Genomic DNA, 15,254 nt, shown 5'->3' with positions numbered 1-15,254 from the left:
GGGGGAGGGTAGCTCCCCAAACAAATACCATAGTTTCAGTAACCAGGACAAGAAAATAGACCAGTACATCAATGGGCTAAATTCTTGTGGGATTTGATCTATTGACTTTTTTCTCCAATTTCCTTTTATCAGGCTTATTAAAAAGTTCTATTTTTGGGTCAGCTAAATTCACGTAAGTGACATTTATTGCCAGACGTGACCTTTTGTTAGCACATTGTAGCATCCCAACATTAATACCACTTTCTATAAATACAGATTTCGGGTGAGGAAATGTTCTATCTCGAGGGAAGTTTAGCTACAGAGAATCTTTCTCTTTTTAGACTCTTGGCCTGTGGGCTCTTAACTCACTGTTGGCATTCTTCCTCAGTCTTACTTGTGCCAAATCTCCCTCTTCCGTGACCCCCGATGTAGCTGGAGTCCTGCAGTGTCAGTTCCCCACTCTGCCTTCCCGCGTGGTGGGCGTTGCATTTGACTTGTGCTGTCTTACTTCTTCTACCTTTTGAAATTTAAAAATAGAAAATAACAGAGCAAACCCACAGTTCTTTCACATTGGCTGAACTCTGTTATTCATACCAGATTCTCCGGTGAATTCCACAGTGTAACATATACAGTCAGAAATCTGCCCTGGTTCGGAATAAGCCCTGTGAGAAATGGCTGCAGAGGCGCTCTTATTTTGAGTGTCAGACACATGGTCAGAGATGGGCAGTGGCAGCCCCAGGCGGAGGCTGTGGAAGGTCAGAGAGAACTCTCCCAGCTCTGCTCCTTGGCTCTCCCTCGCCCTTCCCTGCTCAGCTTTCCTGAGCCACCTGGGAATCACTGGGCTGACGGACTCTTTGAAGAGCCTGACTTGCTCTGTGAATACCAAAGACAGGTCCTGGGAGGCGCAAGCACCCTTCATAGGTCTGAGGAGCATCGTCAGAGCCCCCCCCTCCATAACAAACATACTAAAATATGGCCACCTCCACAGGAGATATAATGTTATTGCTGACAGAAGGTTTTGAAAATGTTTTTACAATTTTGCTTTGGAAATGGGTTGGCGACAAGTATCTGGTTTAACTTATAACTGGCTATTAATTTATCAGCAGTTATCTTAGCCTACTTGGGAATTACTAAGTTAAAACCTAAATCCAGCCCACATATTGCTTCCAAATGAAATGTTTTTGATGACCAAGTCAACAATTAACAGAGTTAACCCTAGCATTATTACATTTTGTTTTGACCCTTAACATTTATTAATTCGATTTGGTAATTATTCAGTTTGAAGCCAATAAATGGCTTTTAAGACCTCAGATGTTTTTATAGGCCTTTGAGAAGCTGGCAGGCCCCAGGCACGTCCCCTAATGGCCAGTGGTTAGACCGCTCTGCCTGGGAAGTTCAGGCCTAAGTCCCTCTTGCCTTCTTCACAGAGCGAGTGCTACTCTGCAGGACGTGTCTCTCAGAAAATACAAGCTGACAGACAAAGACCACTAGTCCTGCTAAGCACAGTGAAACCCCATACAGATCAGAGTCATTGGGGGCAGACCCCCTGGCTTCAAGCCCTTAGTTCACTGGGTAACCTTGAGCAGACGCCCTGTGGCCCTTTCTTACCCCCGGTTGTCCTTTCAAAACCGACTCTCCATGTGGCCAGGGTGGGGCCCTGGTTCCGGGACCCAGAGGGTGCACAGAACCATCCGAACCTGAGACATGGTTCCCCTCACGCCTTATTAAAAGCAAAGCAGTTTTTAACGTCCATATTATTTTGCCAAATGAAAGAAGGGAGGGAAGAAAGATGAGAGTGAGGAAAGGAAAGGGATAGGAAGGCGGAAGGATTGCCCTGTCCACAGCTGAAAAGCCACCGACTGGTCTTTGATGTCTGTGCAGGGGACAAGTCTGCCTTTTCCAGGAAGGCTTTCCTACGAGATACCCTCATTGTCCCATCAAATGTCACCTGTCGTCTCTTTTTCCTGTGAGAGGCGAGTGTGACATAGTCAAAAGAATATAGATTTTTAGTCAAATAGCTAGATTCAAGCTAGTCCTACTGCTCATTCACTCAGCAGTTCTCAGCGTGTGACCCAGGACCCCCTAGGGTTCTCAGAGAGCCCGGCAGGGTGCCCTTGGGGTCAAAACTGTCTTTATACTGGTAAGCTGCCGTTTGCCTTTTCTCGTCTTTTTATAAGTGAATTTTTCCCCGATGTGATGTATGTAGTATCCCAGCAGATTAAACATATACACAGATATCAAAATCTGTCTTTTATGAAGCCAAACATTAAAGATATTTTAAAAAATATGAAGCATTGCCACTCATATCACTAACTTATTTTTCTTCTGGAAAACATAGTTGCTTTTAATTTCTTTAAATGTCACTTATGTTAACACGTAACGGGGCCCCTGCGCTCCTGACAGTCATCACCGTTTATCAGACATTTCCTTACGCCGAGAGCTGTTCAGAGCACACGATGTTCTTTATCTCTTTTCATGTTTGCGGTAAAGCTGGAAAGAAGAGCTTAAAAAAAAAAGCCCTTGCTGGCCCCAAGTGTCACCACTGGAAGTGGCAGAGAAGCAGGGCCCTCGGACACCAGCACCACACCCTTGGTTACTGGACCACACTCCTTCGCAGAGTTCTTCTCTGGAACTTTGAGACAGTGATTTGACTGCTCTGAGTCTCAGTTTCCTCACCCAAAACGGGCAGCATCCTACCTACCCTGTGGGAGTCTTTCGAGAGCAGAAGGGTTGACCTGCACCCACGTGCCGAGCAAATCAACCCCGCGCTGCTGTGAGCCTCCTTCCTTCCGTCCCTTCCTGTCCCGCACGTACGACCAGGAGGCTCAGCCACTTCCCTTCTTCCCTCTAGATGGTCTTCAAGCAGACAGAGAGGCTGATGGAACAGGAGTTGATGAAGATATGATCGTGACCCAAAGTCAGACCAACTTCATCTGCCCCATTACGCAGGTACCGTTTCCTCCTTTCTCCCCCAAAGGAAAGTGCAGTCTGCTCCACAGAGGCCAGGATTCCTGTCTGCTTCCGGACTGGATTTCGCGAACTTGGTTTCACGTCCGGAGTTAAGGAGGGAGGGGAGAGAAGTGATGAGGGTCAGAGAGGAAATACAGAAGGGTCCCTGGGCTGGACGGAGTTTTCAATCAATCATGCCCATTTAGGAATAAATTCCTGGCCCCTGGACCAAATGACATTGCTGCCTCTGGTCTCCCAGCCATTTCTTCTGTAGTCATCTGTCCCAATTATCATTCAAAGCCAGGAGATTGGGTGGTTAAATGTAGGAAGCCCCGGGGACTAGGAAAAAACAGCGCCAAGTAATTGGCGACTTAGAGAAGTTACTGGAAGTTGGTCATTAGCATTCCTGAAAGCCTAATGTCTCCTTGATTGCAGTTGGAAATGAAGAAGCCAGTGAAAAATAAAGTGTGTGGCCACACCTACGAAGAGGAAGCCATTGTTCGAATGATTGAGTCCAAACACGGACGGAAGAAAAAGGCCTGGTGAGTTGCTGCAGGAAGGGCCAGGCGTCCGAGGGCCAGGCCAGAGGGAAGGGCTCCTGTACAGCCACTCACCTCACCCCCAGTGAGTGTAGACATGGACACCGTGTTCTGGGAAAACAGTATCTGAGGGAGAACTTAGTAATCTCCTTGGGAAGAAGCTGGTGGGACTTCAGCCACACCTTTTTAAAGTAGGAGGAAAGAACTTGGATTGATGTTCAGTCATTAGATAACAGGAATGTTTGTGAATTTGTGCGGTAGCCGAAATACTGAGCCTGTGATACTAAGAAAAGGATGGAAAATATTTCTTGTCTCTCATTATGTCAGTCACTTCCCCAGTGGTTTAAGTCAATTTGTGGGTAATTGATCAGTGAGAAATTGTTTTTTCCATTGGAATGTTGGGAGCATCTTTTATATGGATATTTCTACCCCCTTACTCTGTGACTGTGTAGGACATGGCTCTCGTCCTGTAATAACATAGGAGCCTGAGCTGGCTAGACAGACATTTTTTCTTCTTCTCAGTATTATGCTCTTATCGCAGATTTGGAATTATCACAAGGAATGGAATTGCAAGTGTGCCCAGTTCTCAATGGACTTCTGATAACAGTCCCTTTGATGTGTGCTTTGCTTCTGTGTGGCCCAGAAATTTGCCGGTCCAGGCCTAGAATTGGAATTCCCCACCACTCCTCCTCTGGGTGTGACTTAGAGCTAGGGTATTTGAGACCACTGATACCTTGATGGTCATTCAGTCAAGTGATTCACCCTGTTTATTCTAGAAGAGCTCCTGCTGGTTGCAAAATGGAGATGGCTTGAGTACTTTGTTATCTGCTTTGGTTTTCCAGCTGACAGCTGAAGATGTCGTATTTCCCGAGCGAACCTCCCTTTTCATCCTGTGAATATCATTGTCTTCATTTCTGAACTTCTCGGCCTTTCTTTTCTAACTTTTTTCTCTGCTCACCCTCTGAAAAGCAAACTGTTCATTTTTGTAGCAAAATGGCTAAGATCAGGTATTCCCAGAGTTCTGTCTCACAACCCCTCTTTCTTCAAGTTTGTAAAATGCTCCTGGACTCAGGTTTGCAAAGGCCACTGACACAAAGCATAGTTCTCATATTTCTCCCAAGTCCTGGGGTGGGTGAGGCGACTCCCAGAACAGGCTTCACATACTTTGACTTTCTAGTGTCCTTGGTCTCTTTTGAATTGTACATGCAATTTGGAAGCAGTTGAAGAGCACTTGCCATTTAGAAAAAAAGTGGTTTTCTCATATTTTCATAACTTAGGTACAGATTCTACAAACTCTTCAGATTCTCATTGCTTAATAATAACTATTAAGTCCGAGTGGTAGAAGTCTGAGAGATTTACAGAGGAAGTCACAGTTTTCCTGGGCTTTTAAAAACTGAGAGCGATTTCAGAGAATGGTGAAGAAGAATCTTTCTGGCCAGAGGCTCCCTCACTCAGCCTGACCGCTGGGTGGAAAGTAGGTGCTGTTTGAGTTATTGTGTGCTGGACAGAGAATGGAAGGATGATGGACAATAATAGTTAGGGAGTGCTGTAAAGGTTCGTTACAGAGGGTGTTAAATGTCATGATTTTGTTAGTTTTTGCATCTATAAATTGATGCTAATACAGGGAGTCCTCGGGTTACAACAGTCTTGACATACAATGTTTCAAGTTTATGATGCTCACTCCCCTAAAAACTTTTAAAAATTGATACGTGAATGTTTCGGCCTACGCCATTAGCATCGCACTTATGGTCTACGTGGATGAACTAGTTTGGTTGCACGCAGTGGAAGAACACGCAGTAATGGCATATGAGTGAGGGAGTTGGCGTCCCTTTGTACACTTACCTACCTCATTTTGGACTGTTAGAAGTGCAAGGGTTCCATTTGTGTTAGGCTAGGGTGTGTTTCGACTTACACCAAAATTCAGGTTACGTCACTGTCATAGGAACAGAACTGTGTCATAACCCGAGGACCCCCTGTAGTTGTAATTGCCTCATTGGCATGTTTGAAATTTGAATAAGAGATATAGAAGGTGTTTAAAGCACGTGGCACATGTAAGACTCAGTACGCATTGTCCCCTCATCATTACCGTCCCGTCTTCATTGACATCATTTTCAGCACCAGCACTCAACAGGCATGAGAGAGCGTTGTTTTGAGGGGGTCAGGTAGGCCAACCTGGAGGTTAAGAAGTTGCTTCCATAGCAGTTTTGATGGGATGGATTAAAAAGACATGGTGAAATGTCAATTAGGATGCTTTTGAAATATATTAAGTTATAAATAACAAGAGCTTGGACTGAAGCAAGAGTCGTAGAGACGGCCCTGGCCTGATAGCTCAGTTGGCTGGAGTGTCGTCTCAATACACCAGGGTTGTGGGTTCCATCCCTGGTCAGGCCAAGAATCAACCAGTGAATGATAGATAAGTGGAACAGCAAATCAATGTTTCTCTCTGTCTCTCCCTTCCTCTCGCTCTGTCTCTTAAAATATAAAAGTCACAGGGACTGAGAAGGGAGTGCAAACAAAGTGACTGTGGAGGAAAACTGTCAGAATTTGGTGACAGAACATTGAACAGAAGTGAAGGACTGACATTTACACATAGGTGTCTGGAATGACGGAGATGTGGTTAGCCAACAGAAGGGCACAAGAGAGGGACACATGTAGGGCATGTTAAGAGCATGTTGAGTATGGTAAGTTTGAGGTCGCATAATACTGCCGTGCAGAAGTAACCTGGGGGCGTGTAAATGTGGATTTTTGAACTCGGAAGAAAGCTCTGAGCTCGAGATGTTGACTGAGGTTATCGTCACAGAGGCATCAAACCCCCTATCTGCCAGCACGGCAGCTCTGGACCGGATGTGATCACACGCAGAGCCAGCGAGGACGGGCCGGGCTCGGCTCCGCCCTGCGCGCAGTGGGGCCCGTGGCACTTGGCCCGGGGTTTGGCTCCACTGTCACGTGGCCTGCAGCACCAGAGCCGGGGCTTGGCTCCACTGTCACGTGGCCTGCAGCACCGGAGCCGGGGCTTGGCTCCACTCTGCGCGCCATGTGGCCCTTGGCACCGGGCCGGGGGCCTCTGGCAGACCCTCATAACTAAAGGGCAGGCAGAGGAGGAAGACCCCGGTGGGGCGGTCTAAGACGTCACAGGGAAAGAGGAAGAGAGCTCAGAGCGGGGCGTCGGGGGAGCCGTGGCAGAGTGGGCTGGTTTGGGGACAAGAGCCCTCGGCAGCAGGTGGGAGCTCAGGCCTCGCACAGCCGGCCTCAGAGCTTCCCTGTGCGGCACGAGGTCGGCTCATTTCCCACGATGCACGTTAACCTGAGGAGCAGTTCTGGGTTTCCTTTGTTTAAAAACCTCTGTGACACATCCAGCTTGAGAAATCCGTTCTTCCTCCTGGTTGTTCTGATTGTGATTGTTAGACTGGACTTCCAGGTACACTGTGTCACTGGGCACTGACTAAAGTGTACTGTCCCTGCTTCAGTCTCTGGGAAGACCTCTCTCCACGGGCTGAGTCAGAATGAGATTGTTGAGACATTAGCCCTAACTAAAAGCAGTCGTTAGACTGATTTCCTGAAATATCTCTCTGAATAATCAGGCTATTTATTATCTTACTAACAAAGCTGTCTTATGATTTTTTATATTAATAAGCTATTTCCAGTTTTCCAGTCACTCTTTCCTTTCCTGTTTAAGAACCTGCCCTGGATTTAACTAAGTCACATTTAAGAATGTGTAGAGTAAACTTGAGTTGGATAGAACTATTTTGCATTTCATGACCTACCAACAAGTCATTTAACTTTTCAGAGCCTCGGTTCCTTCCTGTGTGAGGTGGAAATAACACCTCCCAGAATTCAGAGTAAGGAAATGGTGGGGAATCCCAGCCTAGCTCTGCACCAGCAGGTTTCTTGGCACTGGAGGAGCAGGCCTCTCAGGAGAGAGCTCTTTTTGGACAACAGAGCGCTAAACAAGTAACAGTCTGGTTATCAAGGCTGGGACTGTTAGTGCTGTTCTTACTTACCTCTCCACTTAGTGACGCTTTCTTTTAGACTCAGGATATAGGGTACAGTTGCTCTCTGTGTTTGAGTGTGATAGGAATCCATCCCACTCAGATTTCCAGAGGGGGGGCTATAGACCTTCTTTCTAGAACTTTCTAGAGCTGGGTTGGACCTTGGAATTCTTGGGACCCATATCCCGGAGCTCATAAGACTCACAGTCTTCTACTTTTGAGCTGATGCCGAGGCCAAGGTTCCCGGCAGGCTCTGGGACCCCTGAGACCTGGCTCCTTTGTTGAGGCGCATGCTTGCTGGCTGGTTGCCGCAGTGCAGTGTTTTGCCCTGTCGGGGACCAAGTTCAGGACCCAGCCTCTCCTTCAAGGCCTGAAAGTCTGACTCCTGCACAGCAGTGACAGAGAGCTTGAAACCTTAAGATCGGGTATTGCCACACCCACCTTGCTCACCAGGATCTTGTGAGGATTAGCGCACCATTGCTTGTATAGGGTTGTCTCCCTAGGGAGGAGTGTGCTGATTCAGTACTGTGCCATTACGGCCTTACCTCAACCTTTGTAGCTTAAAAACTTGTGTTTGTTTACTTGAGACAGAGTGAGAAACAAGAGTGTCCTCAGGCTCCTGCATCAACACTTCCTCCAGGAAGCCTTCCGTGAACCCCCATTCAAACTGAACACAGCGCCCTCCCCTGTGCTCCCCTGGGTGCCATGTCCCTGTGGGGCTGGCTCTTCTCCATGGCCTCCTGGGTTCAGAAGCCGTGGGCTACAGCAGGAACTGCGTATTGTAGCCCTGAGTGAGTTCCTTCCTTCTCACGAAACCCTGCACCCTCCCTTCACCTTCATAGGGGAAGAAACTGAGGCACGGGAATTAAGTCACTGCCCAGAGTGTCACAGCCAGGAGGCGTGAGCCCAGGCCTTTTCCACTCTGGAGCCTGTATGTGTGTCATGGGGCCATGTGGCTCCTCTCGGGAGGGCTTTTGGGTAACGCTTCTGTTCCCAGAGGTCATCCCCTACATGAGCTCAGACCTCTGTGTGAGACAGGTCACCCGGGGCTCCGTCCCCTCCAGATGAGTGTGCCTGCTTGCTCTGCAGCCGGAGGTGTGGTTAACCCCGTCAGACGTCCTCAGAATGCTCTCCTGTACTGACTGAAAGCACTGATGTCATCAGGAAGTCCTTGCCACCTCCCTCTCCACTTCCCTGTCCACACTTATTCACTGTCTGGCCATCCCTCTGGGGGGGGGAGACCGAGGCCAGCCGCCGTCAGGGGCCGGTGGGCTGAGGTATATTAAGCGAGGGTCATCCCAGCCACCCCTTCAAGTTGCCTTTCCATGTCACAGGAGTTGAAATGATGGAAAATGCCCCCTTCAAGTTGCCTTTCTATGTCACAGGAGTTGAAATGATGGAAAATGCCTTTTCTGAAGTCACGAAGGCGTCCCTATCCTTTCCATGTTCATAGCTACTTACTGTCATAGCAAAGAAATGACTCACTAAGAGGCATCGGGGTGTTCAGAACCAGTGTGAAACATTTCTCAGGCACCCCCAGACCTTACCCTGACCCAAAGCCACGTCACCAGAAGGGGGCCTAGTGGGGGACCCCCCCCGACCCCCTTTCAGACGCTGCCTTTCTAGAATCGTGTTTAAACACATGAACCTGACCATCTGGGGCACATCTCAGTATTTTAAAATTAAATACTGCCCAAAAGCATATTGTTCATTACAGCGATTGGTGTCCCTCGGATATAAAGTCGCTGTGACACAGAGGTCAAGGCCCAGGGGATTTCTCTTGCGTGTTGGACCGTTGGGCTTCCTACTACTGGACAAATTAGAGCTCCCACGATCAACTACCTTCCCCTCCTGCACTACATCTGTTATTTCTTATCTTGTTTGGTATGTGTTATTTTTTTTTTTTTTTTTTTTTTTTTTTGCTATTTTCTGAAGCTGGAAACAGGGAGAGACAGTCAGACAGACTCCCGCATGCGCCCGACCGGGATCCACCCGGCACGCCCACCAGGGGCGATGCTCTGCCCACCAGGGGGCGATGCTCTGCCCATCCTGGGCGTCGCCATGTTGCGACCAGAGCCACTCTAGCGCCTGGGGCAGAGGCCAAGGAGCCATCCCCAGTGCCCGGGCCATCTTTGCTCCAATGGAGCCTTGGCTGCGGGAAGCGAAGCGAGAGACAGAGAGGAAGGCGCGGCGGAGGGGTGGAGAAGCAAATGGGCGCTTCTCCTGTGTGCCCTGGCCGGGAATCGAACCCGGGTCCTCCGCACGCTAGGCCGACGCTCTACCGCTGAGCCAACCGGCCAGGGCGGTATATGTTATTTTTTATCTTGCTTTAGCTGTGCTATTTGGAGAGCTTCCTCAGGTCAGTGGGCCGGAGCTGCGTGTGGGTGGGAACGTACATGTATGTCTCACAGTTGGTGGCCCAGGACCTAGCATAGAACCAGTCACCCATAAGGGCCCAATGAACGCGGGAAAGTGTGTGTCTATGTCCTGGATGTATGACGACATCGAGAGGTCATCAGCTATAAAACGCCTTACAGGAACGGTGATCAAGGAGCAAGTGATAGTCATGTGAGACAGTGAAGGGGAGCAACGACATCGAGCCCCATGAAATAGGGCTTCTCCCCCTAGGTTAAATTGAAAGTGGTCTCCTAACTAGCAAGAAGGCAGTAGAGACAGAATTCAGACCTAGGTCAGCTTGACTCCAAACGTTGGGCGCTTTACTCTACCAAAGTCTGGCTCATGTTGAGAAGAAATCAGGTGACTTCATCCAACTCAGTGGCTTCAGAGACCACATCTAAGCAGAGCCATGGGCGTACGTCCCTCCCACCTCCTGGTGGATGAGTCACACTGATGTCTTCGGCCACAGCTGCAGTCCTACCGGCTCACTCAGTCTCTCCACTGAGGGACTGGTGGGCATTTCGGAGGGAACGTGCACCTGTTAGGGCCCCCGATTTCTCCCCAGCCTGGTTTCCAGCTGTTGCCCTTAGAGATGAGGGCACCATCGCCCGTGGGCTCCGGCCAAGGTCTGAGTGAAGCACTTCTCTTCCTTTCTTCTCTGATCCACCAGCAGGGCCTAGAGGCTCTCCATTCAGCCCTGGCCCTCCACCCTCACCCATGCTGCCCTGCTCCCAAGCTGCTGCAGGATCCCCTGTTGACCCTGTGTCCCCTGCCTGTGTTCTCTGAGCAGCCAGAGCTAAGAAGACCCAAAGCCCCAGTCAGCCTCTGACCTCACCTCCAAGTGCCCTCCCTCTTGCCCTAGGTGTTTCAGTGGCCCTGACCTCGCTCTTTCTCCAGGGCTCCGTGCTGCTGCCTCCTGGGCTCCTACATGTGCTGCTGCCCCAGGCTGGCCCACACAGGGTGCTTTTCTACAGGGGTCCTTAGCGAGGCTTGCCCGGACCCCCGCTGGGAAACCTCGCCCACCCTCTCTCTCTCCCTAGACCACCTTCCTTGCCTTCGTAGCACTTAATGCACAGAACGTCCAGTCTGCATCCAGCTGGTGACTTAGTGACTGCCCGTGTCCCCCACTGGGGAGTAGGCACTGGGTGGGCATTGCCTGTGCCCCCTCCATGGCCCACGGCCTGGCGCAGGTGGGCATCAATGAATGCATGAATGAGTGCACATCACTCCTGATTTGTAAAATATGCTTCTTTTTGGTAAAATGTCCTCATTTAAGTTCTTGTCTGGGAGAGAAGTTTATTTGGAAGGTGTTCAAGCTAAGTGACCTGACTTAACTTTCTAATTCCTCGCAGTTGCCCGAAAATTGGCTGTAGCCACACTGACGTGAGGTTGTGTGACCTCATTCAGGACGAGGCCCTGAGAAGGGCAATCGAGAGCCATAAGAAAAAGCACCGTCAGTCCGAGTAGGAACAGCCACCTGCCGCAGGGACAGCCGCAGCCTACCTCTGGCCCCAGCCGTCGTGGAGGGGTGCTTGCCCGCGCACGCCGACCGGCTGCACCGCATGCTTGTTTGGGGTACAACCTGCAGGTTCTAAATGTAATTGAGAGCGTTTTTCTATGTTACTATAAAAGGTCCAGGAAATTATATTGTTTATTTTTAAGTATTATATAATTTTAAATAAAACTTTGATTCTCTGTAGTGTGTCCTGTCTGTGCACTGCCCGAGACGTAAGCCATTCCAATGGTGCGGGCGGGGCGCCAGGCCTGTCTACTTCTCAGCGTGTAGCCTGGCTTGTTTTGTTGTTGTTATTTTGTTTGTTTGTTTTTCCAAGTGAGAGGAGGGGAGATAGAGAGACAGACTCCCGTACGCACCCTGACTGGGATCCACCCAGCAACCCCATCTAGGGCCGATGCTCGCAACTGAGCCATTTTTAGCGCCTGAGGCAGAGGCTCCATGGAACCATCCTCAGTGCCCAGGGCCTATGTGCTCAAACCAATCAAGCCATGGTTGCAGGAGGGGGAGAAGGAGAGAGAGAGAGAGAAGGGGGAGAGGAGTTGCTGGAGAAGCAGATGGTCACCTCTCCTATGTGCCCTTACCAGGACTTGAACCTGGGACATCCACACTCCAGGCCGACAATCTACCACTGAGCCAACCAGCCAGGGCCAGACTTTTTATTATAGTGTTAACTAAACAATGTCTTTCAAGGGTATTTGAAATGGAAACACCTGACTGCAAGCATTTATCAGTGCTGCAAGCAATCACAGGAGGTGATAAAGCAACACCAGCTCACTTCCCAGTAGAGATGTACTTTGTATACTGACAGGTGCAAACATGGAGAAGCTTTCTGTTGTCCTCTGACCGCATAGGACGCTCGTAGTCTGTGGTCATGGTTGCCGCAGCCCCTCCCCGCACCCCACCCCAGGGTCTGAGTGTCCTCTGTGGAAAGCCACCTCATCGGGGCTGGTCTCCACCTTGCTCGGTGGCTCTCGGCACGTGGCCTCCTCCCCGGGGCCTGGGGGTGTCAGCCAGGGGCTGCGCCGGTCATGCTCTAATGCCCCTTTAGCCCCAGAAGTCGGTGGGCATACGACCAGCAGGGTCTTTGAGTATTACTGATTATATTCTAATTGTGTGAAGAGTGCCAATCTGTTAGTAGTCCCCGCAGAAACCTTTTACCCACTAGGCTGTTCAGTGAAACCAAACCCGACTCCACTAGGAGACCAAGAACAGCTCACACGGCTAGCGGTCATTGAGCACTTACTGTGTACCAGGTGCTTTTCCAAGTCACAGACGTCCCAGCTCCTGCCATCGCCCGATGAGAACGCGACGGTTATCACGCCCACTCTCCAGAGAAGTAGAGCGAGGGCAGAGAGGTGACGCGACCCCGGGAAGTCATAGAGCTGGCACGTGGCTGAGGGGGAGGGGAGGCGGGTTGTCCCCTCGGCATTCTTAATCCCATCTTCTCCTCCCCCCATTGATTCCTGCAGAATCTTAAACCACATTCAAAGCCATATTTTAAAACTGAACCTGTGCAAATACACAAGCGTGTGTGTGTGTGCGCGTGTGCAAAAGGTGTTGGTTAAAATGCAGGGAGTAACTGCACCTGACATTGAGGAGCCACGAAATAACAGCATACTTCCGTTTAAAAGCCTGGACCTGGCAGGATTAATTTTGAAAGCATTTTCGTGGAAGCCAGCAGCACTATGACATCCAGTTGCTACAAACCAAGTGATTTTGAATTTCTTAAGATTCTTTATCTGAATCAGACTTCCTGAGGAAATGATTATGTTTAAGCCAGAACAAACATACTTTTCATGGAATGTGGTTCTTTTGTGAAATACTTTGTTTCCTAAACAGATAGAGACCAGCATGAAATGCTTGCCCAAGGTTCCGGTTGCATTTTTCCCCAACTCTTTCCAAAGAAAATGCAAGCTATTAGCCTAGATACCAGTATCAGTTAGAAAAATGCAAAGAGGACACGTTCCACTGCGGGAAAAAGTGTCCTGTTTGTGCCCTGTGAAGCTCTGTCCGGTTTCAGTCTTCAAGAACCATGTTTTGTGTGTTTGTCTAGCCAGTGAAGGAATTTGACGTTTTAGGTAACATTTCTCTGCATCTTTGACGATGCAAATATTCGCTGTGACTGTCAACCTGGCATATGCATTCGATTCTGACAGACATTTTCTTAAAACGTGAAAACTTTCCTTCAAATGACGTCGTACTTATCTTACTGGGAACCCCAATCATATGAGACTACTGAAGGGGATTCTTTCTGGTCAAGGTGAGGCCGGAGTCCCAGCGCATCCTGCCAGAGCCGCCCCAGAGTGGCAGGCCCCATCCGAGATTACCCAAGGCCCCATGAGTGACATTTAAAAACCGCAGCTGACATTGGGGCTAAATCATTTTTTTTATTTTTTAGATATGACTGATTTAAGACTTGGACAGTTGTGTGAACTTGGCATTTTTTTATGTGCTAGTTCCTTTAAGAAACTTTCAATGGGGTTAGTTTAAAACATGACCACAAACTCCCAAGGATGAGATAATTTATTTCTCACCTGATGAGCTTCGAACACAGCGCGCCCAGCTCGGAGCAGCCCCGGCGGTGCGTGCCGTGTGGGTGCTGGAGCCGACCGGGTGTTACTGTGGGGAGAGGGATGAGTTGTGGGGCTAAGAGGAACCGAGGCCGCCGTGATCTGATGCTGGCTGCACACCAGCTCAGGTCTAAGCACCTGAAATGCCTCACCTCAGTGAATCCTTTTCCCAACCTTAGAAGGCAGGGTTGCTAGCCCATTTTACCGAAGAGGAAACCGAGGCTCAGAGGCGTCGAGTCATCTGCCCAGGTCCCTCGCTGGTGTGGTGGGGGAGCCCGTGCCTGAACGGGCCAGTGAGCGCACACTAGCGATCTGACCCTCCAGGCTCCTTGTCCCAGGACCACAGGGACACCAGGGACCAGCCGGCCTGCCTTCCACCCCATTTCCTTATTTCTGTTCCCGAGACCACCATGTCCCAGGCCCCCGTCGACCACACAGTAACTGCCCCGTGCTTCTCTCTCCCCTAGTTCCCTCTGCAAACACCCCGCCAGGTCCCTGCTTCCTGGCGTCAGGCTTACATGATTCGCCAGCCTGCCGTTTGGTCCCTGACCTCTCATCTCCCCCTCACAGATGAATCTCCTAGGATACTGACGGGGTAGCTCCGCATCTGACTCAAAAACCTTCCTTTCCTGTAGAAGGAAGTCCAGGCCTGACACGCCGATTCCACCGCAGGCGACCCCACTCGCTTCTCCCAACACTCCTGTGTCCCCAACACCTCGGTCCCCTCCTGTTTATTTGACAAGTTTCCTCTATGACAGCAGTTAACCCTTAGTACCCCCGACCAGCACATACAGATGACCTTGGGCAGGTCACTTCACTGCTCCAGGCCTGAGATTTTTCCTATAAATTCAGAGACTGGGACCTCTCCCCAAGGTGTCTTTAAACCCTATGATGCCATGTCATATTTTCAATGACTAGGACCTTAGGGGAGGGTATGGCCCTTTGAAAGGAAAACAGGCTGATGAGGAAATCAGTATCTATATTTGAACCAAATGTGTACATTGCATCTTCAACTATTTATTCAATGAATACTTTTTAAGGCCCACTTTATATATTTTGTGCTAGTCTCTTTGGATACAAAAATCTCCCCTCTGAAAGGATTCTTGTCTCATTAGAGCAGACAGATATGTAAAAAAACTAACGCCACAGAAGGTTTTATGAGTGCTACATAGAAAGGACAGTAACATAAAAGAAACAGAAAAAGTATTGAGTAAACAAATGGTATTTTAGTAAATCAGGTAACAAGATTAAAAATAAGCCTGGTGGGTTGTGGCTCAGTGGGTAGAGCATCCACCTGGGATGCCGAGGTCCCAGG

General features: G+C 49.4%; 1 protein-coding gene across 2 annotated transcripts in view; it reads left to right on the top strand.

Moving 5' to 3' along the window:
• The window catches only part of NSMCE2 (NSE2 (MMS21) homolog, SMC5-SMC6 complex SUMO ligase), a 239,793-nt gene extending 228,245 nt beyond the window's left edge, over positions 1 to 11,548 (top strand). For both annotated transcript variants that reach the window (XM_066265676.1, XM_066265677.1), the window contains 3 exons: positions 2,831 to 2,928; positions 3,364 to 3,470; positions 11,206 to 11,548. In XM_066265676.1, coding sequence (XP_066121773.1) covers positions 2,831 to 2,928; positions 3,364 to 3,470; positions 11,206 to 11,320 — 320 coding nt within the window. In that variant the 3' untranslated portion in view covers positions 11,321 to 11,548. The remainder of the gene's footprint in view (positions 1 to 2,830; positions 2,929 to 3,363; positions 3,471 to 11,205) is intronic.
• The last annotated feature ends 3,706 nt before the right edge of the window (positions 11,549 to 15,254 follow it).

The sequence above is a fragment of the Saccopteryx bilineata genome, chromosome 3 (genome assembly GCF_036850765.1).
Source record: "Saccopteryx bilineata isolate mSacBil1 chromosome 3, mSacBil1_pri_phased_curated, whole genome shotgun sequence".
NCBI lineage: Eukaryota > Metazoa > Chordata > Mammalia > Chiroptera > Emballonuridae > Saccopteryx > Saccopteryx bilineata.
This window is presented reverse-complemented; position numbering and strand designations above follow the sequence as displayed.